The sequence below is a fragment of the Microtus pennsylvanicus genome, chromosome 16 (genome assembly GCF_037038515.1).
Source record: "Microtus pennsylvanicus isolate mMicPen1 chromosome 16, mMicPen1.hap1, whole genome shotgun sequence".
Lineage (NCBI taxonomy): Eukaryota > Metazoa > Chordata > Mammalia > Rodentia > Cricetidae > Microtus > Microtus pennsylvanicus.
This window is the reverse complement of record NC_134594.1, coordinates 423,267-450,719: the sequence shown is the minus strand read 5'-3', so window position 1 is coordinate 450,719 and position 27,453 is coordinate 423,267. Positions and strand designations below refer to the sequence as shown.

At 36.9% G+C, this 27,453-nt stretch overlaps 1 protein-coding gene across 1 annotated transcript in view; it reads left to right on the top strand.

Moving 5' to 3' along the window:
• Nucleotides 1-26,948, top strand: part of Cpb1 (carboxypeptidase B1) — a 29,061-nt gene extending 2,113 nt beyond the window's left edge. The window contains exons 3-11 of the mRNA XM_075950802.1: nucleotides 5,988-6,112; nucleotides 11,037-11,136; nucleotides 11,227-11,328; nucleotides 12,064-12,165; nucleotides 12,900-13,010; nucleotides 13,093-13,183; nucleotides 14,128-14,330; nucleotides 24,341-24,425; nucleotides 26,586-26,948. Of these exons, the coding sequence (XP_075806917.1) occupies nucleotides 5,988-6,112; nucleotides 11,037-11,136; nucleotides 11,227-11,328; nucleotides 12,064-12,165; nucleotides 12,900-13,010; nucleotides 13,093-13,183; nucleotides 14,128-14,330; nucleotides 24,341-24,425; nucleotides 26,586-26,773 (1,107 nt within the window). The 3' untranslated portion in view covers nucleotides 26,774-26,948. The remainder of the gene's footprint in view (nucleotides 1-5,987; nucleotides 6,113-11,036; nucleotides 11,137-11,226; nucleotides 11,329-12,063; nucleotides 12,166-12,899; nucleotides 13,011-13,092; nucleotides 13,184-14,127; nucleotides 14,331-24,340; nucleotides 24,426-26,585) is intronic.
• The last annotated feature ends 505 nt before the right edge of the window (nucleotides 26,949-27,453 follow it).

Sequence of the window (27,453 nt, the reverse complement as noted above, 5' to 3'; positions counted from 1 at the left end):
AGATAGCACTGTGTAGCTTTCTGGCTTATAAAAAGACATATCAGGAGAAATAGTTTATCAAATGCTTCAGAGAACAAGGCTAGTAGTTGAATCTTCCACTTATCAGATTAAATTAACTGGGACTTTAACTCATGATGTCTCCCAGAGATCACTCTTCCTTTTCCTGAGCACTCACAGCCCATCTGCTTCAGGTTGGTTCTGTAGCTTATTGGCATCAATCCTGGGTCCCAGAGGCTACCATTTCTGCTTCATCTATTTCCCAAGGAACTTCTGCACTCCCCCAGTGATCCCCTGGACCGTTTGTATTCCTCAATATAGCAATGCTATCCAACATACTGTTTTAATCATCTGAATTCTCCCATTTTACTGTGGTCAAGCAGAGGGGCTGGTCTCAGATTCACCAGGCTTAGTTTCTGAATATACTACTTGTAGCTAGTCTTGTGTTCCTCTCTGTACCTCACCTTCCTCATTTGTGATGGTAGTAATATTGTCTCCCTTGTGGGCTGTTGTAAGAGTTCAAATAGGAATATAAGTGTGTCATTGGATCGAGCTTTTGAATACAATTTCTATGACAGTATAATCACTTCTCTCCTCATCTACCTTGAACCTCAATGTTCTCTTTGGAAGTTGAAAAATCTTGGGAAAGATGGAAGTCATAGGAAACATAAATAAAACAGCTTTCCTGCAGCTGTGGCAGCACACTCTAGCTCAACACAGGAAGCCGCATGTTTCTTCTTTATGTTTTTCTTTATTTCCAACATAAATTTTCAAAAGGTCTAAATTCTGTTTAGTGCAGTGGTGCAGTGTATTGTGGGATGTAGCCTTCCTGATAAGATCATCAAAGGAGCATCTTAGTCTTTTAATTTATCCTTGGTCAGTGTGTCCTTCCTCCCAGCTTTTGAACATGTCCTTTCAAGAACTGGATGTATTGAAGCATCAGAGCTACAGTGTGCTTCAGCACCTTCTGTTTTGTGATGTGAAATTGCAGAGCGGGGGTTTTATTGTACCCCTTGCAATACATTATAATTGGTCCTTTCAATCAAGACATTTATAGTGGCACTCTCTGTCCTCTGAGTTTTCTTTGGATTCTCTTTTAAGTATATTTTTCTATGTATAAAGTAAAATTATTACTATCTCTTTTATTGTTGACATATCAGAAAGTTCCTCCCTGCTGTCTAAATTAGGCCTAGAGTAGAAATTGTTTTACTTTCGAGTGAGAAAAAAAAAATCCTCAAGATAAATCAGAGACTTGCTTGTTTGACTCCCAGTCACTCACAGTGTGAAACAAACAGGGCATATTTGTGAAAACTCTAATTCCCCAGTACCAATAGTTTTGCTCTTATCTGCTAAGCTTACCTTCCAAGGAATCTAACAGGAAAGAAAGAAACTCATGTTGCCCAGGCGCACCTTGAATATGCTATGTAGCAGAGGACAACTTTGGATTTCTTATCTTCCGGTTTTTACCTTCCAAGTACTTAAGATTACAGGCCTTCACACTCATGTACGGCTTTATGCAGTACTGGAGACCAGATCCTGAGCTTTTGGTCTAGGCAAGCACTGTACCACCTGAGCAACATACCCAGCCTGAGTTTCAGATTGCTACATCAGTTTATCTTGCCTTTGTGTACTATATTTTAGTGGGACTCAAGTTACCCACATCTGATTGACTAGAATTATAGTCTCACAAGATTCCACTTAGAGATAGTCATTTATAACTCAACAAATGTTCCATGTGGATCTCTGTCACTAAGTGCTCTATAATATAATGTTATAGTTTTAGTTTTATAATACTGACCAATATAGCTCATTTTCTCATATTTTTTATCTTATATATCACCTCACTTCCTTAATTCTCCTTCACAAGTCTAACTCCTGAAATTCATTCTCCCTCCTTGTGCTATTATTTGAGGTTCTCACTTGTAACCACTTTGTGATTGGGAACCACTGTGAGGACACTGTGTTCCTTCTGTTTCCCTGGTTCTGAAGAAGCAATGGGTCTGTCTCCAGGACTGCAGGTCCACATGAGTGGATGTTAACCACACCAGCTGTCTCTATGTCAAAAGAAATGTTCTGGTGTTTCGTTTTGTAGGGCTAGGTGTCAGATGGAGTGCAGAGATTTCCCTAGAGCACATAAGCACTCCAACACTGTGCTCTATATTTAGCCTTTCAAATTGAAAATATTTAACAGCCTCAAATTAGGCCTGTAAGTGTTGTTCAACATTATATTAATCCCTCTTCAAGAATCCATCATTCTTACAGCAGAAGTTCAAGAAAAGTTATACAAACACTTCTATTTTTCCAATATTTAGCAGAGCTAGGAAAATGAGTAAGAAGTGAGGAAGTCAGAAAAGGTAATTTACAGGTTCATAACAGAAAGAGAGGTTATGTTAGAACCATCCTCAAACATATCAAGCAGGCATTTGTTGTTTTGAGCAGAAAATTAACATCTCGATAAGTACTCTTCCAGAGCAGACCCAGAATCAAGACTGAAAGAAAAATAGCTCATTAGAAAACACAGTGAGCATCATGAAAATATGGGGGAGGGGTGATACAGAGCCAGGAACATAGTCAATGCAGCATTAATAAACCACTATCACAAAGAATAACTGGAGACTGACCCACAGGGAATCTCCAGGAAATGGTACAAACCACACATTTCAAAATTCTTTCACCTATGAAACTAATGGGATGAAAACCTAGAAGTTATTTCCTAAGGTCATATGTTCAATAAGTTCCCTGAGTTATTTTTGCAGCATCCCATGTCTACTTAGATCATATATTTGTCTTTTCATGATTTTGGAAGAAAAGAAAAGATATAGTTCTTGAAAGTGAGGTCCTGAGTACACTAAAAAGTCACAGTAATTATGCGTGTGACAGGCACTGTCAATGTTGGCCACAGACACTTTGAGGTCACCCATGTTAAATCCCTGTTTCTATAACTAAGATGATATTGGCAGGTCAGAAACACAAACTTAAAGTTAGTGTTCAAAAACAGACTTTCTCTTCTATCCTCATCTTTTCTCTTTATAGTGCTGGCTTTGTTACTTCATGCCGGCTTCCTCTGTGTTTGCTGTGGTCTACCTTTATATTGTCACCACTATCATTTTTTTAATTTATTTATTTATTAAGGATTTCTGACTCCTCCCCGCCTCCCATTTCCCTCCCCCTCCCCTGATCAACTCCCCCTCCCTCATCAGCCCGAAGAACAGTCAGGGTTCCCTGACCTGTGGGAAGTCCAAGGACCGCCCACCTCTATCCAGGTCTAGTAAGGTGAGCATCCAAACTGCCTAGGCTCCCCCAAAGCTAGTACGTGCAGTAGATTGCCATTGTTCTTGAGTTCTCAGTATTCCTCATTGTCCGCTATGTTCAGCTAGTCCGGTTTTATCCCATGCTTTTTCAGACCCAGGCCTTGGTGAATTCCCGATAGAACATCCCCATTGTCTCAGTGTGTGGGTGTACCCCTCGCGGTCCTGAGTTCTTTGCTCCTGCTCCCTCTCCTTCTGCTCCTGATTTGGACCTTGAGATTTCTGTCCGGTGCTCCAACATGGGTCTCTGTCTCTGTCACCTTTCATTGCCTGATGAAGGTTAATATTCAGGAGAATGCCTATATGTTTGTCTTTGGATTCACCTTCTTATTTAGCTTCTCTAGGATCGCGAATTATAAGCTCATTGTCCTTTATTTACGGCTAGAAACCAAATATGAGTGAGTACATCCCATGTTCCTCTTTTTGGGTCTGGCTTACCTCACTCAGGATAGTGTTTTCTATTTCCATCCATTTGTACGCAAAATTCAAGAAGTCCTTGTTTTTTACTGCTGAGTAATACTCTAATATGTATATATTCTATACTTTCTTCATCCATTCTTCCATTGAAGGGCGTCTAGGTTGTTTCCAGGTTCTGGCTATTACAAACAATGCTGCTATGAACATAGTTGAGCATATACTTTTGTTGTATGATAGGGCCTCTCTTGGGTATATTCCCAAGAGCACCACTATCATTTTAGCTCCAATCTGTATCCTCCCTACTTCAACTCTGAGTTATACGCTTTAACCAATCCTCTCCTACCTACTGTTAAAGTAACTGATTAACTGTCTGTTATATTCACACTCACACTCTTTTTCTAAGATCCCTCTCATTGGAATCACATGTCCTTCTGTCCTGGCATCCTCTATAGCCTGCGCAGTGGCTCACCATCCAGTGGACTAGTACTGTGGTTTCAAGTTCATCAGGGCCAGGTATAGTCACTAGATTCCATGCAAGTGCATCAGAAACTTGGTTGCCTTAAAACCTTGCCTCTTCAGTTTCTGGCGGACAGCCTCCAAATTTGTCCTTACAAGTTTCTCAAGAATGGTCCCACATATCAGCAGTAGTCATATATTACCCTGAGTCTAGCTTACAAACATCTAGCCATGTATTGAGTGAGACACAGTAGCAAGGCAAAACCTAATGTCAGATTTATCACAGACTTCTAGGCCTCTGTCAAATTAAAGAAGAAATAGAAAAACATCTGTACAACAACCTATTTGTTATCAAATAAAAATATCAACCTATTTGATATTTTTCCATGAAAATAAATATTTGTGATGATGTATACATAAATAAAAGCATTAGAATAAACAATTGTGCCAGTCACACTATTATTTCCTACTTTTCTCTAAAGTTTCCTAAAGAAGACAAAAGTCATATTTGATTCACCCACTATTGTGTCACCAACCTGAAGCCCATTATGTGATATGTCCCAATAACAGTTATTGAATAAGATAGAAATCTCAGTATACTACAGATAACCCAAGAGTATTTTGTTTCTAAGCACTCTGGAGAACACATAGGGATGATGCTCTTGGACTCATAATACTGTGACTTCCACAGAAATAAGTTCCAAGATTATGAAAGGGAGGCTCAATTTCTCTTTACTACCTTTTTGATATGTAGTGAATTTACTATCACTCAGCAGCTTTAGCAATTACAACAGAGATAGTAATATATAATATTGTATACATATTATAAAATATAATAATATATAGTATAATATATAATAATATAATAAGCAAGTGTTCCAAAAATTGGAAAACAGAAAGGGACAGCTAGATTATACTGTAATAAACTAGTATTATGGAAAAAAAATTATGTTCTTCATGCTTCTTGTTAATCATTGTTTTAATTTTGTATATATGTCTGTATGTATTTGTGTGTGTGTGTGTGTGTGTGTGTGTGTGTGTGTGTGTGTGTGTATAAAGTTTATGTGTGCCTATGGTTGCTTGCTGCTCTATATACCCATCTGTGCACACAGAGGCCAGAGGTGGATGTCAGATATCTCATCTATCATTCTCTACCTTACTCCCTTGTGACAGGATTTTTCACTGTGCCTGGAACAAGACTGGCAGTCATCCAGGGATCATTCTATCTTTTCTCTCCTTGCCCCTCACTAAACACTGGTGTTATTGGTACATGCAACTACACTCATATTGTAGTAGCATCAAAGAGTTCAACAATAGCCTGGAATGGAATATAACAAAGGTTTATTTATTTGGGGATAAACTCACAGTAAGAGTAGTGAACTGCAGTACTCTGCATGTGTTGGGAACTAGAACAGAATCCAAGAGCAAAAAAAAGGGGGGGGGGAGCCGTGCACACTTTTCATCTGGACTTATTGTACTTGAGATCACATTCAATGTAGGCTGGGCTCTTAAAGGCTATAAGCTGAAGAAGTTCCCAAAACACAGCTTGTTTTGTAGCATATGTTCCGGACATTTGAACTCAGACTTCATGCTTATGCAACAAACACTCTTACACACAAAATCATCTCCCCAGCCTTGTACACATTTTTATTGGCATAAAACTTGTTGATTCTTACTAATTCAAATTAGATATTTATAGATTTCCTGAAGATCGGAAGTTTTAAGATAATTCTATGAAGTAGAGCATTCAAATGCTCTCAGATACTAATTTGAACTATAGATGTTTATTTCATATTCCTTCTTGTTCAGATTGATTTCTGGAAACCAGATTCTGCTACACAAGTGAAACCTCTCACTACAGTTGACTTTCATGTTAAAGCAGAAGATGTTGCCGCTGTGGAGAAATTTCTGGAGCAGAATGAATTTCACTATGAGTAAGTTTATACTTTATAGCTATCAAAATTCTCTTCCCTTTTATTAAGTCTGTGAATAACCCAGGGAAACTAAAACAAGAAGAAGGGAGTGTTTTCCCACACAGAGTGGTAATGGTGGAGCTGGCACCAGACCCATAGATTAAAATTTAATGGCTTAGTGAAAATGTTTTTCAGTCTCTAACCAGGCAAATATGTGGCCACTACTGCTTTAAAAATGATATAGAGAGCCAAGGCCAAGTCATAGGACATTGTTATCAGTTATCATCTGGATCTAGATTTATTCTCTACTCCTCTCTCTGGGTGGCCAACCACACCTCTTTTGGGCAGTGAGGGTTCTTCATGCTCCTGTAGTTTAAAACTAGAGATAATATGTCCTTTTTAAGGACCCCCACCACCAGTATCAGGAGTCATGAAGAAGAGTCAAAAGAAAAGAACATGAACTCTAAATAACAAGAGTGGACTTGGATTTTAAATTTGTTAGATTGCTCTCCCCAAGTACTACATTGTTATGTCTACAACATTCAAGTGAGCGTGCCTTTTAAAGAAGAAAAAGTTGTTCATTGGCTGACAACCCAAAATAGATTTAGTATCTGGGTAATTAGATACAGAACAGGGAGACTAGGACTTTACATCCATTAGGAGAAGATTAACTTCAAATGAGGGATTGCAGTGGTGTCAAATAGTTACTGGAAAGAGCAAAGCACAGGGGATTGATCAGAATGGAGGAAATGTATGGCTCATGGAAGGATCACCAAAAAAAAAAATGAGATTTTGGTTGAGAACTGAAGAGTATGTAGGGGTCAGCCAAACTACAACATGGAAAAGCCATCCTGTAGGTAGAGAACAGATGACAGGCTACAGCTTAAAGTTAGGAGAGAACACGCTGACTCCGCGGCATCTCCAGGAGAGGAAGAGAAGAAACGATCCTGGGACAACACAGATCTCTTCCTTCAGGGATGGCTCAAGGAGGAACAAAAAGTTCTTGAATTTTAGTCTAGGATGTGCAAATGCTTACCCATAAATCCCTGATCAAACATGTAAATATGCATTACGTTTTGAGAAGATATTAAGTACACAATTTTAGCATCAAAAATTATTTTATTGGGTTTTAAATCTTAAAAATGTAGAAAATAGTGTCTGTGTCAAGGAACATGTCAGAAGTCAACTATAAAACTTATGCCATTATCAGAAGTGGCATAGACAACCAGAAAATGCTTTGGAGAAAACCACACCAGTGTCTAGCACTGGCTGCTCTTGCTGAGGATGGAGCATTTGATCCCCAGCTCCCAGATGGTGGCCCACAACCATCTGTAACTCCAGTTCCAAGGGATGCAATGCCCTCTTCTGTCCATAGGCACTGCATGCACATGGTGCATAGACATACAAGCAGGCAAGACACTCATACACATATTTTTTAAAGAAAAATCTTAAAAAAAAAGTATTGTGCAGGCAAGTGTCTTTGAGTAATAATGACCAAAAAATTAGTGATTTAATAGTCCAGTTTCCAGAATCTGTGGGGGCAGGAGAGGAGGTAAAACTATACCATGTCTCCCTTTCCTTTCCAGCTATAATATTCTGTATCTTATTGAGAATCACAGTGATCTAATTTGCTTGCATGTTTTAAAAAATTAAATGAAAACTGGATGGCATGGTCATTAAATCATATGAAAGTATAAAGTATGTATGTCTATGTATTTTAGAGCCTCAATGACACCCTTACTATATAAAGAGGCATTGTTTTAAGCTTTTTACAATAGTAACTAACTAATAGTAATATTTAATAATATTTTGTATAATAAAATTTTGTTCTAAATCTAATAAAGCCAACAAACTAAAACGCTGCAAAGCATCATCTGAGGTGAACCCCAGCCTTCAAGCAGTTAGCATTGCATTTCAATCTAATCAACAGTAAAAGTCTTCCAATGCTCTTTCCCAAGGTGCAAACGGACATTTTTATTATTGAGCATCATCTTTAATTCAAATTGTTTTTTAATAATTTGTCATCTGCATTATTGATAAAAAATGCTTACAGTCAGAATTCTAAAAGAACGTCTCTTTTTGCAACGAAACACTACCAAAAGCCTTTTATAGTTGTTAAGTCTTCTCTAATGTCATTTGAACTTGAGGTTGGCTGTGTTAAAAGGATAACTACATGTTCTATGAGCTTCATTGTTTCATCCACCTAACGCTGATTGCTGAATACTAAAAATGGCTATGATTGCAGCTTTAAATAAGAGATGTCTACTGAAAGTCTTAAGGCAGTTAACTTAGGATATATTTTCCTCAGATACCCAGTAAGATGCCATGTAACTTACATATTTTCTAGCATGTCTTATGAATAAAAAACTAGGGATACAGCTCAACTGTATGTTCACATTGCATACGTAAGGCCCTGGACTTAGGCCCAAGTATGAATAAAATAAAAAGTTAAAGTATACATCACCTGTCATTTCTACTGGATCTTTCTTCCATTCCAAGTATTTCGCCTGTGTTTGGCAGGATTTCTTTTTTCTTTTGGATGATACTGAAAAAAAATGTTTTCTTAAAGTTTTCTGTAAATTGGTTCCTTTTCATTTTCAGATTTATATTTTTCATTTTTGTTTGTGTTTGACTACTTTTTCACTATCAATTATCGTTGGAGATAATTTTCCCAGTGTTTTTCTAGATGAAGGTTTAATATCTCTGTTTTCTTAGTTTATAAAGGTTGTAAACACAGAGTTTTTACTTTTATTTCTATGTAAAGGACCAAGAACAATGGATTTAGTTCATCTTAGAATTGAAAGGCATATTGAGTATCCTCTAATCAAAAGCCCCATTCTCAAATCATGAAATTAAGGTTCAGGGAGCGCATTATTTTTCTAAAGTTCATAATAAATTGAGCCAAGCCACTAATTTGACCTTTTTATTCACAATTCACAATTCCTTCTACTTTCCTTTCAAATTTTTGAACCTCTAGTAAAAATGTTGAGTACAAAGAAAGAACTTGCAATTTTAATCTTCAAATGTCTTCATACTCATCCCCAAGTGACTGAAATCGAGGAGTCAGTTTGCTCTAGCTGGCTTTGTAGGTGGAGGAGGTAATGTTAGCCAGGGATCAGTTCTTTTCTAGAAGCTCCAGAAAAAAATATCCATATTGATAACCTTTTTGTTAGCCCAGTGAGACCTATGTGTAACTCTTAACCTCCTGAATTATACTTTAATAGACCTATGTGACTTTAAGCTATTAAGTTTGGGGTGATACACAGAATACTAACTCATTAACAAAGTTTTGATGACTATTCCAAAGAAAATTTCTCTGCTGAAATAAGCTGTAAGATTTACTTCTTTTCATCTTTTAAAATAGTAAGAAACTTAAGTTTTAAGAAAGAATTTACTAAGAACTCCAATTTAGCATTAATTTATTGCATCTTCTATGAACAGACACATGCTAATACCCAAATTCACCAAATGGAAGGGGACTACATTTGAGGTTCAGAGGATATCCCTGATAGTTTTTCTTGGGTACAAAGGGGCAAAATAAGATGATTGATGGGTATCTACAATTCTCTCGTGTCACATAAAACCACTGCAAAACTTAACTGTGAATGAGAGAAGTTTTCAAACTAGCCTTGTTCTGTCTGGGATATTCAGAAATAAAAGACATTGATCCTCAGATGTTTTTCCATTCTAAGCATACTTTTCTCTCAAAGTAATAATGAGAGATAAAGATAAATACACATACTCACTACACAAACATATGACCCTAATGTAGAAATTTTCAACTGAATTTATAGGAATAGGCAAGCATCTAGGTTCTGCCTGGATTGATTCTGTCTGATTCTGCTTGGATTATCAGGCCAACAAAACAGTAAAGAAACACTTGTTTTTTCTTTCTTTTTTTAAAATTACATTTACACAACAGAATTTATTCAGCTGTAAAGACAACGACATTATGAAATTTGCAGGAAAATGAATGGAACTCGAAAATATGATACTGAGTGAGGTAACCCAGACCCACAAAGACAAACACCACATGTTCTTTCTTTTACACGGATCCTAGCTTAAAAGAATTTTAGATTTGTATATTTAACGTGACATCTCAAGAATCTTAAGCAATTTTTATGAACTTTTTTTATTTTTTATTTTTTTTAAAGAGAAGAATCCTGGCTAATCAGATCTTTTGAGATACGTTTTTGCTTATTCTAAAACATTTCCTTACATAGTTTTTGCTTTGGAAGGCTCTAAATAACCAGTCTTTTGAACTTCTTTGCTTGCTTGCTTATTAATTTCCTTAATTATTTATTTAAATAATAAATAATTTATATTTAATTATTTACTAAAGGGTAAGAGAATCATAGCTTATGCCACTCAAAGCCAGGCAGGAGCTAACTAATATTCTAGAACAAACATTAGTTCTTTAAACCTAGTGTCTTTTTACCTAAAAATACTTCGTACTGTTCATAGTTTTGTGGTTTTCTAACGAGTAAGTTGCTTTCCTAAAATCCTGAAAATTTGCCTTCAGTGGCCAACTCTCACATTACATAAGGAGTAGGTTTCTGGGACACGGGGCTTTCAATGCTAAAATTTTGGAAAATATCCAAAATTCAAAAAATAAAATAAAACAAATATATTTCAGATATGTATTGTGTGGATGCCCATGATCCTGAGGCAAAGGATATCAAAGAAAACCATTTCTGTGTTTAGAGTCAGTAAAGTATTTGAAGCATGGGCCCTGTAAGATTTTATCATACTCATGCTCGTTGGGGTCCTCAGTGTCTCACATTTTGCAATTTATAATAGAATTTCCCTTAAATAACTCAGTAAGGGAATGTGTAAGTCAGTGCAGGTACTGCAGCATCCACTAAAGCTGTGGCTCTGATTTTCGTGTGTGTCCCCTGAAAGGAAATATACTCATACTAAGAAACACCCACTTTGACTCCAACAGGGTATTGATAAGCAACGTGAGAAACACTCTGGAAGCCCAGTTTGACAGCAACACCCGTGCAACTGGACACAGTTACACCAAGTACAACAAGTGGGAAACGGTATGGGTACCCTGATTCTGATTCTTTTTCGGGAGTTTGGGGCTTGAATCAGCAATTTCACATTAATGCAAGAACAATTCCATTTGGTAGATAGAGGCTTGGATTAAAGAAGTTGCCAATGATAATCCAGACCTCATTTCTCAGAAGACCATTGGAACCACATTTGAAGGACGTAACATACATCTCCTCAAGGTAACTATCTTTAAACATGAGCTGAGTGGTTTAAATCAATGAATTTTGATTCACTAGCATCTGTTTCATAGTTTTCATGCTTATCTAAAAGAAAAAAATCCTCTAAAGCTCAGATTTATTGGATTCTTTCATTCTATGTGCATTTACATAATTACTTTTGATTGATTCAGAAAGAAAATATGAGAAGTCTTATAAATACTACCACACACCTGTAAGCATCTAAGTGATGAAATTCTCCTCTTCCAGAAGGGCTTTCCAAGTTCATTTGCAAGTTGCAAGGTGTTGTTGGAATTCATCTGTAAAGCTACTCTCATTTACTAGGCCACATTATAGTAAAAATCAACAACTTGTTTCCATCATCCTCAATGCCACTTCTGATCTGCAATTCCACTGCCAAAATTAAAAGACAAAATATAAGTGGAGAGAAGAATTTTTTTCATAAAATTAACAACAATCATAATTACTTATAATTAGTAATCTGGTTGTCATTGTCACATCACCTAACAACAGTAGTTGAGAATAAGTGTTTGGGAATATAGTTTAATAGGGTAATCAAGCTTCTTGTGAAAATGTAGGTTTGATAAGTCTAATAATAATGCAAGCTTTTAGCTTAGACACAGTGAGAATCCAAAGACAAAAACAGTTTGAGTGTCACACATTGAAAGGGAATGGAGGTTAACCCCTGAGTGCTAAGAGATGGATCACATTTCTTCCTTGCTTTTTTTTTCACAATAGGTTGGCAAAGCTAAAGCAAATAAACCTGCCATCTTCATGGATTGTGGTTTCCATGCAAGAGAGTGGATTTCTCCTGCATTCTGTCAGTGGTTTGTAAAAGAGGTGGGTCCATAGTATGATTTTTGACAAGTAGAAGTAATAATTTTAGTTAATTCCTTTATAATCTAATAACATGAGAAAGCAAACACACACACACACACACACACACACCACGCGTGCTCACACAAAAGCCAAAATTCCCAGTTCCTATTGAGGGAAATTAGTTTTAACATGTGTCAACAGATCTTTGTCAGATGCATCTTTATGTTAGAAAAACAGTTTTATTTCAATTTCTCTAAATTGCACTTTCTCACTTGCCTTTGTCGGACGGACTGACAGCTAAAAGAGTGAGAATTCCAGCCAATACATGCAAAATATTGAACAACATTGCCTTTAGAATATCATACTAATAAGGATTTCAGTAAGCCCTCTGAAGGCTACAAAGATTAGATCATAAGACTTAAGGAGATATATTAGGGAAGTCTAGATTAAAATGTGTAGGAACTCCCTACACTATTTTTATAGTTCTTCTGTAAATCTAAACTTCATACATTGATATTTTAAAAATATACAAATTTGTTATATGAAATCCAATTTCTTTTGTTCAAAGAACTTCTGAATTAATTTGTAATATTTTATCCAAAAAAGCCCAGGGAAAGTTTGAATTTAAATGTAGGCTGGCAACAAGGCAGAGAATCCTGCTTCTATTACCAAAGTCAACATGCATACAGGTCATTAAATTTTGATAGCATCATCCCTTTCATCCCATGAAATCCCACAATGTTATTCATATACAGGCTGTTCGCACCTATGGACAAGAGAGCCAGATGACAAAGCTTCTTGATGAACTGGACTTTTATGTTCTGCCTGTGATCAACATTGACGGCTATGTCTACACCTGGACAAAGGTACATAAATTCAGAAAGACTTATGGAATTCTTACCAGTTACTTCCTGTGATATTTGATCTAACTGTATCATCTACTTTCAGAGTCGAATGTGGAGAAAGACCCGCTCTACTAAGGCTGGAAGTTCCTGTGTGGGTGTAGACCCAAACAGAAATTTTAATGCTGGTTGGTGTGGTGAGTATCTGTCTGACTAACCATTTTTTAGACAGCATCAAAAAGTGTAAGAGGTAAAAGTAGCATAAGAAAACAATAGGTAAATATTCAAAATGAGAAAAACTATAAAGTAAGTTTGATGTTTTAGAATTTTAGCTTTCTCAAAGCACAGAAAATAGTTTATTGATTCATTTGATTAAAATGTATGAAACAAAATTCTGTGATATGTTCTCAGAACATATTTATGTTAAATTCTGAAAGCTCACAAATGACATACCTGACATAATCCAACAATGTGTGAAATGTATTTACAGAATCTAATCTAATAGCCATTTAGACACAGTTATTAAAAATAATCATTTAATGAAAATTGTGATGTGATTAAGTGATCATAGTAACATAGGATTTTTCATGAATATGATTAATAAAAACCAAACTATTAATTTTCCTATATTGTCTTGATCTCATTGTGTATACATATATACAGTATAGACTGAAGTACAGTCAAAACATACAGATACTACTTGTCTTCATAAATACTAATGTTAAAAAAGGCCTATAATGGAAAAATATTAGTGATTTCATGTGTAATTCCTTATTATATTTGCTTAAAAACATCCAAATATATGCATAGATAGATATTCATTAGATAGATAGATAGATGAATAGATAGGTAGATAGATAGATAGATAGATAGATAGATAGATAGATAGATAGATAGATAGATAGATGATAGATAGATACATAGATACATAGATAGATAGATGATAGATAGATAGATAGATAGATGATAGATAGATAGACAGCAGATAGATGAGAAATCATGAAGAATTGTTGTAAAGACTCCTGACATAATGCCTTATATTATCTTGGTTCCTAATTTGAAAATCTGAAACACCTAACATCTCCTATGAGAACTTCAGTAGGTGATCATGGGCCACTAATAGAAATATACACTTTTGCAGAAGTGGGAGCTTCTCGAAGTCCCTGCTCTGACACTTACTGTGGACCAGCTGCAGAGTCTGAAAAGGAGACAAAGGCCCTGGCAGATTTCATCCGCCAGAACCTCTCTTCTATCAAGGCCTATTTGACAATTCACTCGTACTCCCAGATGATGCTCTACCCTTACTCCTATGCCTATAAGCTGCCTAGTAACAATGAGGAATTGGTGAGTGCTTGCAATGTGGGGTGAGGGAGGAGACTATTTCAGTGTTGAAACTTTTTATTCTGATTCTGAAAACGTTGTCAGGACAATTTCTGGATGTTCACTTTCTAGTTTTCGGAGTAAAGATTGCGTATTGTGTGTGTGTGTGTGCATGTGTGTGTATGTTTGTGTGTGTATGTGAGTGTGTGTAGCCTGTATGAATATGTATATTATATATTAAGGAATTGAATTGTCTGAATAAACTGAATAAAAGAGATGGAATTTGATACAGGAAAAAATTTCCATTGAATGTGATGTATTTACTAATATTCAAGATGACTGTAGTTGCCTCTAGCTTTTCCAAGATAGTGATTGCATTAGTCCCTTTACTGTTGCTGTGATAAAAAAAAATACCCTGACCAAAAGCAAGCTAAGGCAAAAGAGAATTATTTTGCCTTAGAGTTCCAGAGGAAATAAAGTTCATCATGGCAGAGAAGGCAGGTCAGGAGCATGAGGCTGCTCTGGCAGTTAGAAAGCAGAGAGGACACATTTTATACACACATGGGGGGAAAACCCAGAGAAAAGGAACACAAGTGGGGACAAGCTGCACAACCACAAAGCCTGTCCCTAGTGAGATGTTTCATCCAGTAAGGCTCTAACTCCCAAAGATCAAACAGTTCCACCAGCCGGAGACTGAGTATTCGGACACATGAGCATATGGAGGACATTTCATTTTCAAACCACAACACTTATCAAAGGACTATTAGTCACATTGGAGATAACCAACAAAGTCCTTGATGGCACAACTCATTTTTGTCAGTGTGTTTGGCTAAGCTGCTTGATGTAGATCTGACTTGAACAGAATATGGCAAATGGCATTAAGAAATTGTAACATTGAGTGGTTTTGTTACCTACTGTGAGATCCTAAAATTGTTTGTTTCATTGTTTGATCAGATAAAACAATAATAAATCATTCCATGATCAAATAGTATGATTGAGGCTTTCTAAATATAGGGAACAATTTTTAAAAGTTTAAGTATCTTTGACTCAAAATATTAGCAGTATTGTTCAACGATCAAGATATAATCACAAGAGAAATTAATTACTATAAGTTCATAGAAGTCACATTAGTATCACACATCAATGCAAATATATTTTAAAATCATGTTTGAATCCTTCAAATATATATATATTGAATATATAAATATTTTTTTAAGTTTCTGGCCCAAAAGAGCAAGACAGGATTGAGAGCATTTGAATTGGTAACAAACATACACGCAAATTAAAACAAAAGTAGCTCTATAGATTAAAAATTACTTCTAAAAATACATCTTCAGAGGAACAATAAAAATGCAGGAATAGTAAGAATATGTGGAATGCAATTTGTATTTAGCCATTTCATATAATTTAGAAAAAGAACACAAAGTGCTCATAATTCCTCTGGACTCACAAACCATCCAGTCCCTCTTGTAGACATCATAATATAATGCTATTTTATGTTCAAATGAAGTTTAAGGCTCAGAAATTATACTTGGATTTTCAAAATTCTAAAGGACAAGGAAGTATAAACTTTGAGATTTATTTATGGTCAGAGGAAATTAAAAACTGTGAGACGTAGAGGAAAATCTCTCCAGTACTAACCATAAGACTGCATATACCAGTTGTGAAAAATTTTCAAGTCCTTCGTTGACACACATAGACTAGTTAGCAACAGTAATAAATAATATTGCAATAATTCAAAGTGAGAAGCTAGAAGAACAGCAGCTAAGTTCCTTATCCCACCTCACGCACTGAGCCAAAAGAAAACAGAGTAAATCCAACACTGCCAGTCCAGGACAAAAGGATCTTTCAACATTAGAAATTATAAGATAATTTAAGAAATTCTCTGGTCTGCTTCTTATTTTCCAGCCTAGACATGAAGGCTTAGAGAAGCTGAAACTAATAGTAGGGGGATGGTAACCATGAGCCTAGAGATAGTGGCTATTAGAAATTTTTTTAGTTTGCCACCATATCTAAGGACTTTTTCCCTTTCATTGAAAATAATTTTTTTCTTACACAATATATCCTGGTTATGATTTACTTCCCTCTACTTTGCCCAGTTCTGCTCTTCATCCCCTCACCCAAATCCACTTCCGTTTTGCCTCTAATTAGTAAACATAAAAGTTCTAAGGGATAATTATAATATAACAAAATAAATTATAATAAAAATCTATCATAGCCGGGCGGTGGTGGCGCACGCCTTTAATACAGCACTTGGGAGGCAGAGGCAGGCAGATCTCTGTGAGTTCAAGGCCAACCTGGTCTACAAGAGCTAGTTCCAAGACAGGCTCCAAAGCTACAGAGAAACCCTGTCTCCAAAAACAAAAAAAAAAAATCTATCATAAAGGAGTTAGATAAGACAAACCAACAGAAGGATAAGAGACCAAGAGATAATTGAAAAATCAGAAACCTGTCCTTTTGATCCCTCAGGAATTCCATAAAAATACTTACCTGGAAGCCATACTCTATAGAGGGTGTGGTACAGAACTGTGCTGACCCTACGCATTCTGCTTCTGTCTGTGAGTTCATGACGTTTCATCATTTTGATTTAGAGGCTCTTGCTTCTTGTTCTCCATCTGCTCTGGCTCTTACACCCTTTCTGACTCCTCTTTATCCGGGATTGCTGAGCTCCAGAGGGGGCTGGAATTGAAGGAAACATTCTAAGTAGAGCTGAAAATTTCAAGGTCTCTCACCTTCTACAAAATGTCTATCTGTGAATCTCTGTGTTCCTTCCCACCTTCTGCAGGAGGAGACGTCTCTGATGGTGGCTCAGCAAAGCACTGATCTATGAGTGACAGAATATCATTACAAATCATTTTATTTGTATTTTTATAGCAGCAGTATTTAGATTTACCCCATGTCCCTGAGATATCTAGTCTTCAGTTCTTGATCGCCCAAGCAACGTTAAAATGGATTTTATCTTGTGGAGTGGACCTATGTGAAATTAGATATTAGTTGGTTACTCCCACAAGCTTTCTGTTGACATTGCCCTATCATATCTTTTAGGTAGTACACCATTTTAGATCATTCCACAAGGCTGTCTTTGTGTTTACATTTCTCTTCTTATAGTAGGAAGAGTACCTTCATGTACAAAAGATGCTAAAACATAGGGTTAAAGGCTCTTGTAGGCACAAGCTTAGCTTCTCCATGTTCAATGAATTCTGTAGGTGTTGTCCTCAGAAATGGGAACCTGCTGTCAGTTTGTAGAGAGCAACCTATTGTCTTGCCAAAGTCTGGGTGGTTTGGGAATCTCCACATGTCTTACAGTATTTGTAACTCCCAGTAACAGACTTCCCCCAACAAGACAATACCTACTCCAAAAAACCATACTTCATAATTGTCAAGTAGCACCATTCCCTATGAGAGTACTGGGGCTATTTTCATTCAAACCAACACAACATGGGACCCAGTAACTCAATTATATATAACCAAATCTCAGTACCAGAAGTTTTGTTTGGTGACAAGAAATGGCAGGTTGATGCACGATATCCCCATTATTTTTTTTCTTTTCAGTTAGATCACCTTCATATACATATTCTAGAAAGTACTTACTATATTTCCATATTACCTCTCAAATATCCCTGAATTTTAACTGTCTCTTCTCATATCCCCTGAATCATATCCCACTCCATTCCTCTTACCTACTTGATCTTTCCATTCTAGCCCCTCCATGATCCATCCCTAACCATGCATTCTATTTCTCTGTCACCTTGTAGGCCCTTACTCTATACATAACCTCTGATTCCTGGTTACCAACTAATATCCACAAATAATTAGATTCATACTTTTTGTGTGTTTGTGGGTCTCAGAATGATTTTTTTTTCTAGTTCCATACATTCTCTTTTGGATTTCATGATGTCAGTTCTTTTAATAGCTGAGTAATAATCTATTATGTCAATGTACTATATTGTCTTTATCCCTTCTGTTGAGGGACATCTAGGGTATTTCCACTTTCTGACTAGGATGAATAGAACAGCAATAAGAGCAACAAGTTAAACAAGTGTACTTTTGGTAAGATGAAGCATCATTTGAGTGTATGCTTAGGAGTGGTATAGCTGAATCTTAAAAAAAAAAATGATTCACATCTTCCTGAAGGATCTCCACACTGATTTCCACTGTGGCTATACAAGTTTAACTCTCACAAGCAATTAAAAGGTGATCGGCCTATGCCATATTCTTATGAGTTTGAGCTGTAATTTGTTTTATTGATCTTAGCCATTGAGACAGGTATAACATGAAATCTCAAAATTGTTTTAGTTTTGATTTTCCTGATAACTAAGAATATTGAATATTTCTTTAAATGCTTCTCAGTCATTTGGATTTCCAGTATTGAAAATTCTGTTTAGATCTGTACCCTATTTTTAAGTTGGTGTATTTTCTTGATATTTAGTTTCTTGCAATCTTTATATATTTTGTATTTTAGCCTTCTATTATGATGTGTAGTTGATAAAAATCTTTTCCCATTCTATAGGCTGCCATTTTGTACTCTTAACGATGTCCTTTGACATGTAGAAACTGTTCAGTTTTATGAGTTTTAATCAATTCATTAATTGCTCTTCTTAGTTCTTTTGCCAGCTGTGTTCTGTTTAAGGAGTCTTTTCCTGTGCCAGTGTGGTCATGGCTGTTCTTGAACCTTTTTCTTCAGTCAGATTCAATGTACTGGTTTTATGGTGAGGTCTTTGATGAATTTGGAGTTGAGTTTTGTGCAGGGTGATAAGTATGGATCTACTTGTATTTTCTTTCTCCCCTCCTGTATGACCAGCACCATTTGTTGAAGATGTTATCTTTTTCCCATGTGTATTTTTTTATTTTTAATTTTATTTTAAAAATTAGGTTTTCATAGGTGTGTAGATTTATATTTAGGTCTTCAATTCAATACCATTGACCAATTTAAGGCCCACATATTTCTTCACATTCTACTATGGTACACCTTCAACTTTCTTGAGGAAATTCATTAAAAATGTTTTGCATTCGACCTGTGATTACCTCTGGCATTGTGTATTACAAAGTATTAACTTAGATTGACTGATAGCACTTACTTCTCAGAGTAAAATCTTAGATCTTGGACCATTCTTTTGATGAGTATATATTCATTATCCAAGAGAAGAAAGATGACAATAACCAGAAAAAAAATGACAAAACTCTGAAAAACTGTTAAATGTAACCACAGATTAAAAATACCTTCCAATTCAATGGGATGTCACTCACTGCTTCTTCATAAAACTTTAATTAGTGAGCTACAAAAATAGAATCCTGTCAAGCTGAGTGTGTTAGTACACATTGTTAATTCCAATTTAATTTGCCTCAAAAAAAGGAATCTTGACACCTTACACAAGGGTGTCTGACACCTTACACAAGGATGTGAATGAAATGTAAAGTCACATTTATACACAAATGTAAAGATTAAAAAGTAATGAATGTTAATTAGAAGATAGACAAAGACAGTGCTATGCACAGGCCCATCACAGCTGATACTATGTGCCTGCCTAATGGCTAGATGAGCAAGGGCATAATCCCACAGTCAATGGGCTGCTAAAGAGAATAGAGGCTGGGGCATAAAGTATCTATTTAAAGTATTTTCTCGGAATCTCTCATTTCAAAAACAAATAAAAAAATACTACACAAAAAGTTTTAGATGAAACCATAAAATGTCTTTTAACAGAGAAGCTTGTTGATGATATACCATTACAAAGTTCAGGGGACTTCCTGGCTTGATAAAACTCTCCTCCTGGGACAATAGTACATGACTTAACAGAAACTGTACTGAGTGCATACTAAGTTTCATAAATTAAGACCCCTGCCATTTGAAAACTTAGGGTTTTACTGAAATTCAGAGGCAGGAAACTGTACAGTACATAACCAGAAGTGCACAGTTGCACGGATTTATGAGAGGGGAAATGGTAACAAGTGTTACATATTCTTTTTTTTACTTTTATTTTTTATTTATTAATTATTTATTAAAGATTTCTGCCTCCTCCCGACCACCGCCTCCCATTTCCCTCCCCCTCCCCCGGTCAAGTCCCCCTCCCTCATCAGCCCAAAGAGCAATCAGGGTTCCCTGCCCTGTGGGAAGTCCAAGGACCACCCACCTTCATCCAGGTCTAGTAAGGTGAGCATCCAAACTGCCTAGGCTCCCACAGAGCCAGTACATATTCAATAAGAAAGTAGATGTAGCAGTGGTGCATGCCTTTACTCTCAGCATGAAGGCAGTGGAGCCATGTTGATTTCTGTGAATTCAAAGCCAGCCTGATCTACATAGGGAGTACTAGGACAGCTAAGGATAAAGAGAAAAACCTTATCCAGAAAAGCAGGAGGAGGAGAGAGAGGGTGATGTGATATTTATTCTAAGATTTAAGGCTTGGACATGATTCAGATGGGCAGGGAAGGAATGGAGCATTGAAAACATAGAATATAACCATCAAAAGTCAGGATGAAAAACAGAGTTAAGGAGTGTTCTTGGTAGAAAAAGGTGGGTAGTAAAGTTGAACATCTTGGGGAATACCCTGGATGTCAAAATAGGAGCTTATATCACAGTAAGCCATGAAGCTAGAGATGTGGTAAATACTAGCCAGGTCTGTTACATGACTCCCCATTTATTTTAGTTTTCCATAAAGTCACTTATTTTTACTTTAATAGTGTCTCAAATCCTCATACTAGAGCAATGTCCCTAGTTTATTTGAAATTTACATTTAATTGGGAGTCTATATGATTGCTAAATCTATTAATCTTGATGGCAAGATGGTATTTTGGGGAACCAAGGTGCTAGAGGCATATATCTGAAACATCATCATCAGAGACACCTTCAAAATCTGTATCTTCCTTTTTAACTTTTCTCCTAAATTCTCATCTGCCGTAACTGTATCTTTGACCTCACTTTGTACTAATTTTCTACGCACTCATACCCAGAGAAGACATTTGGTATTGTTTGTGTGATATTTTGATTGGCATACTATGTGAGCTTACTGACATATTCTGGTAGAGGACAGAGAATGCTAATAAACATGCAACAGTGTCTGAGGAGACCTACCTTCCCCCCACATAAACACACAGTGATCCAGCCAAATACCAGGAGAGCAGAAATTGAGAAACTTCTCTACACTAAGGTAAGAGCAGAGTCGCATTTCTGGCCAAAGGCTCTTGGCTTTCACAGGATCTTATATCTTCCTCAAAAATAAAATATGATGTTCCACGAATTTTAGTTGCCAAAGGTTACCCCTTTCCTGTGTTATGCAATGTTTATTTTTAAAATGTACTTGGGAGAAACACCATTTTTATCAAAAGAAAAACTCTGCAGACTGCAAATTCTACTGACTCACACTTTGTGTTTTCCTTGACCGTCAAAGAGTAAGAAATAGGCATGCAGGTCAAGAGAATGGAAAAGTTGCTTCACGTCAATGGTAGCATTCCTCTAGTCCACATTGCTCCTGGGATCTCGGGGAGGCAGCAGCCCAGCTGGCCTACACCAGTTGTTTCCTGACTCCTTTCTTCACTGCTATTGTTCCTCAGAACCAGGAATTTACCAGGTCCAGTGCTTTCTCCTTGGTGCCTGCTTGAAGCTAAAGACTTCGTTATGCAGCAAAATTATAAAAGTAGCATTTCCTACTGGCCCCATGGTATAAGTTGAGATGATCACAGGACAGGAGGAAGGAAACCAAAGTTAGAGATAATTTGAGGTTCCCATTATCACATGTGTTTATCGACAAGGGCAGTTAAATTCTGGTCAAGTTAAATTTTCTAGAATTATTTCATACCTCAGACTTGGTTGTAATATCTTGTTTTCCTATATTGCAATAATTGGCTCTGGAAAATTAGCCCAACTCTAGCAGTGTGCAAGGACTTGGAGTAAATGTCATGTGCAGAGATGTTTTTAGCCTAAGGTCTCTGGAGCACAGGTCGTTTGAGAAGAACTCTGTCTGCTGTTCATCCCAGTAGGCCCTAACAACCTAGGGCCCAGTGACTAGTGTAGTACATTTTTCTCTCAGGCTTTGAGTTACATATGACATTTTAGACTCTGTCTTTTTCTCTAGATGCTCTTACATTAAGAAAACCTGCATAAAATATAGTAGGAAACTCAAAGCTAAGGATTAATAAAGGCCATGTTTGGCTTTATCTATGCTGATGTATATTAAACTCCTCCTGTTCTTGGCAATCAGTAAATCAGCTTCAAAAACACTTCTTTCAGACTAAATTGAAAGAATGTCATAGCTCAAGCTAGCCACAATTGGCTACATACCCTTGGGCATGTTCTTTTAGTCCCTCTTCATTTTGCTTCTAGCTGTTAGGAAGAACTCTTTATGAAGCAGAAGGTTAATGTACTATATACACATTAGTCATTGTTTCAAACCCTGTTCCTCAAATGGCAGATTTCAATGAAAGTGTCGTTAATTAGAGTTTTGAGTTGTAGACTCTATGGTCTTCTGCATCTTTTTTTGTTCTTTGGTTTATATATGGGTTATAGTCCCATATATAAACAAACATACTTTATCATCAATACTGATGATATTGGGAATACAAATGAGTACTTGTGGTGAAATTATTTAAATTTGTCAAAAGAAAAGACCTATACTGATTGTAGGGAATTTTGTTAAGATAATTGGAATTTAACATACAATATTTTAGCTAATTAATATTATTCTATCTTTTTTCTGTCTTTTGGTTTTAAATGAGTTAGAAAAAGAGTCTAGGTTTCTCCCTTTGTAATAAATGTCAGCATCTAAATATGACAGTCAATCAGCCATAAATACATGATATCACTGCCCAGTCCCATACCCTCTTTAGTCTCTGCTTGCTCAGGAGATCACAATCCATCTTGAAAAGCTTGGTACAATGTGACCCACCCAGATATGGCTTATTTATAATGTCCCCGAGCCCAGTACAGGACTCACTCAACCAACCTGTACTGAGTGGCCTGCTGAGGATAGAAATGAATATCCTAGCCAAGGCATAAGAATCTTAAGTTCAATATCAACTGGCCTATATATAGAGAACACAGAGCAAAAAAAAAATTTTTTAAAAAGACTAGCCACAAATCCTCCAGAGAAATAATATAAATAATAGATGCCCGAACAACTAATTTCAGCAGGCTGAAGGAGCTCTGATAGACAGGAATTACTGCAAAATAGAGACCAATGCTCTTAAAGAGAGTGAGGGAGAAAAATTCACAAAGATAACATGAAAGTACATCTGAGAAATGATTTAAAAACTCTGTTTAAGCCAAGAGGGTGAAGGGCATCCAATGAAGGAAGAAGAATACCTAAAGTCAGCAATAAAGAGAAGTTGAGGGGTACAGGGGCCCAATTATGAAATTCTACCTCAGAAAGAATATGAGATGAGACTTGAGACAGACCTCTGAGATGAGTTCACAGTGAGTCTTGTTGCCAGAAGAGGAAGTTAGAGCAACTGAAGATGGATGATGAGGTAACTGTAAAATGGTTGTGAGGAGATAAACATCCATATGAAGGAGCAGTTGAGGACAGGCGCAGGAGAGGCTGAGGCACACACTAAATGCTCCTTTAATAGTGATAACAATAAAAGAACAGCCCTTAGAAGCCAATGTCTGTCTCAGACAGGAAAGGACTTCAAAAGACAGTTACATTTTCTATGCAATCATTGTGTGCTCAACTGCTAGTACTCCGGCCCTAAACCATACCATCTTGTAATGACTCAGTGTCTGATCTTTACCTATCACATGGTCAAGTCATGGTTGTTTTGTTTGTCTTTTCGAGTATTGTTCCTGTGCAATGACATCAACAACCTTTGTCATAGCATAAAGCCTTCCCGGCCTTTGCTTTGCACTGAGGAAGACATCCTTTCTCAAGATTTCCTTGTTAATTTCAGCATTGCTAAACTGGAAAACTTGAAATAGACATTGAAAAAGTATAAAATATTAACCCCCAAATGTGTCATAAATATCTTCTTTTTTTCAAGTGTACAGGGTGTGTGCTTGTTTGGCATGGTTGCTTTCATTTTTTCACTTCCTGATGATTCTTTTGCAGAATGCCCTGGTGAAAGGTGCAGCCAAGGAACTCGCCTCTCTGTATGGCACCAAGTACACGTATGGTCCAGGAGCAACAACAATCTGTGAGTCCGTGGTTCAGAACTATGCAATGAAATCATATGTCTAGGAAGGAACAAATGCTTCCCACTGCATTTCTTTCCTCACCATTGAAAACATATAACTTTGCCACACAGTGACTTATACATTCAATATGTATTCTTCTACTCAGTAGACAGATAGAGAAATAAATATTCCTTCCAAACCACATTTCCATATGCATCTCTTGGGCATCCCCTGTGTGCCAAGATCTCAGTCGGTACTAAAACAAAAAGGAAGGAAAAATACAAAGTAGAAAAGCAGGAAGAAAAGAGGGAGCAGGAGACAAAGGCAATCTTCAAAGAAGCCACCATAGTGAAGCACAGAAAGACACAGGTGCTAAGAGAGATGACCTCAATATTGCAAAGTAAGAACACACCCAGACCAAGTGTCCTGCGCGCTGAGGATATTGTGTCCAAGGTGGTGACTCAGATGCCTAGCTGAAGGATCCTTGCAGGATGAAAACACAGTAGTAAGTAATTTCTCCATTAAAAGAGTGGGTAGGAAAGAGGGTTGCTTGAGGAATAAGCCACTCTTCAGAGGAATCCAATTTCTCCATGTGTGTAAACAAGACACACACACACAACAAGATACTACAGTGGAATTTTATTTAGCCATAAAGAAAAATGAAATCGTACAATTATAAGAAAAAAAATGGGTGGAACTGGAAAATGTTACATGGAGTAGAGTCACTCAGACTAGAAAAACAAAGACTACATGTTCTTACTCATCGGAGATCTTGGCTTTACATATGTGTGTATTTGTTCCAGAGCCAGTGTATATGAATGACAGGAAACTAGAGAAGGGCCCAGGAGATGAGGGTAGGGAAGAGGTCTTAAAGGGAAGAAGAAAGGAGGGACTACACTATGAGAACGACACTGCTTTTACAAAGAACCCTGGTTCAATTCCCACTACCCACATGGTTGAGTCACAACCTCCTAAAACTCTAGTTCCAAGGGATTCCGGACCGTCTTCTACATAATGCAACATGCATGTGTTCACGCGAGCATGCGCGTGAGCACACACACACACACACACACACACACACACACCCCACACACACCAAAACAGAAAGAAAAGGTTTGAACTAGACCTCAGCATTATGGTCACTGCGGAGTTCAAGATTACCTTAAAAGGCACAGTCCTCAGAACCAATTTTGGGTTTTGGTCTCTACCTTCCTCTCCCCTCCATTGATTTCTTTTTGCCCAAATTCTGAAAGGATTAGAAAAAGACACAAGGAAAAAGACTCAGTCCAGTGTCATCAAAGGGCCTCCACTGCAACTGAGGAGACTCCAGCCTTAGCTGCTGCGTTTGTTAAGCTAACAGTGGAGTAGTACCTTCTGTGGCCTCATTTTGTAAGGTGTCTTCTTAAGGTGGTTCTAACAGAGATGACTTACTTGTTCACCAATGTTTTAAACCATGGGTTTATTCAGATGAGTTAAATTATGTTTATCTTGCCACTGTCAGCAAGCCAATAAGGGACAGGGACAATATCTCTTCATGTCCCAGTATCTCTAGAGATGAGCACGTGGTTTGCAGCTCAGTGGGAGATGTTCATTTCTTGATTTAAATCAATGAACAATAATAAACAAGCATATTAGTGACAACAAAATTATAATGTAATGAATCAACTGAATGAATAATTATGCCAGGCCAGTTGTTAGACACCAAAGATAAAAAGTGCAAACCTAGATAGAGAGTAGGGGTAGCATGCCTTGGTGTTAAAGGCCTTGCCTAACATGAGCAAAACCCAGGTTCAATCTCCAGTAGTAAAAGAGAAGAGGGGCACTCTTAACCCTCATGTTGCCAAGTTGCATAATTCTTAGGTTTCTAGAAACTTGGTGAGCTGTCCTCTTTCCACTCAAAGGTGCTTATGCTTCCTTGGAAGACATCCATTCTTTAGTGAACTGTTCCTAGTGCGCTCCCCCACCACATATAAGTGCACTGAGACTTTCATCTCACTAAAAAGTCCTTTCTGAGATCATTCTCATGAAATAATTCTAGGGCAAAATTTGATTGATTTTTTGAAATACTTCATTTTTCTTTTGAATAGTTAGTTAGTCTAGCTATAATATTTTTCACAGTGAAGAATTTGTGGTTAGAGAGAAAAGCTGCTGATTTCTTTTTCCGTGTTTTCTCATTTCAGATCTTGCTGCCGGGGGCTCTGATGACTGGGCTTATGATCAAGGAATAAAATATTCTTTCACTTTTGAACTCCGGGATACAGGAACCTATGGCTTTCTCCTTCCTGAGTCCCAGATCCGCCCAACCTGTGAAGAGACAATGCTTGCAGTCAAATACATAGCCAATTATGTCCAACAGCATCTGTATTAGTGAAGATCACAGCACACCTTATTCAAAGTGCTCACTGTTCTTTTTTTGTTTGTCCTGACTTTTTTGTTTGTTTGGAGACTTTGCAGATTCTAATATTTCTTTTAACCTTCTGGGTATATTAAACTACATGGACCTCTAAAATTCATCCTAATAAAATCATATCATCACTGGAAAATATAGCAGATTACCTGATTTGGGAAGGAGGGTGACTGAACAATAAGCAAGCCAGCTGGGTGCTTGTGCTGGTGTGATCCACTATGGAGAAGCTAGTCCTTGGAGAACTCGCTTACACTGACAGATATTCCTAGTATAATGGGAAGCTTATGAATAAGAAGAAACACAGAGGGAAGTGAAAGATTGCAAGACAGTACAGTTGAAAAGACTTAAGTTTTATCTCAGTTCATTCAAGTGACAATGAAATATCCATAGCATTCCAAGAGTTTTAGTAAGCAATTGAAGACAGAACAATGAAATAGAATGATTATACATCTTCCTATTCTGTATTTATGGGCCATTAGATAAGACAGACATTTAACCAGTAATCAACTAAAATAATTAGTGATTTTAATTGACAAAATAACAAAACTTTTAAAAAAATAATTAGCTGTTTGAGTTATACTGCTCAAAAAGAACATGTAAGCTGTGTACTTCCTGCTGTGGAGAGAAGGCTTTTAAGAAAT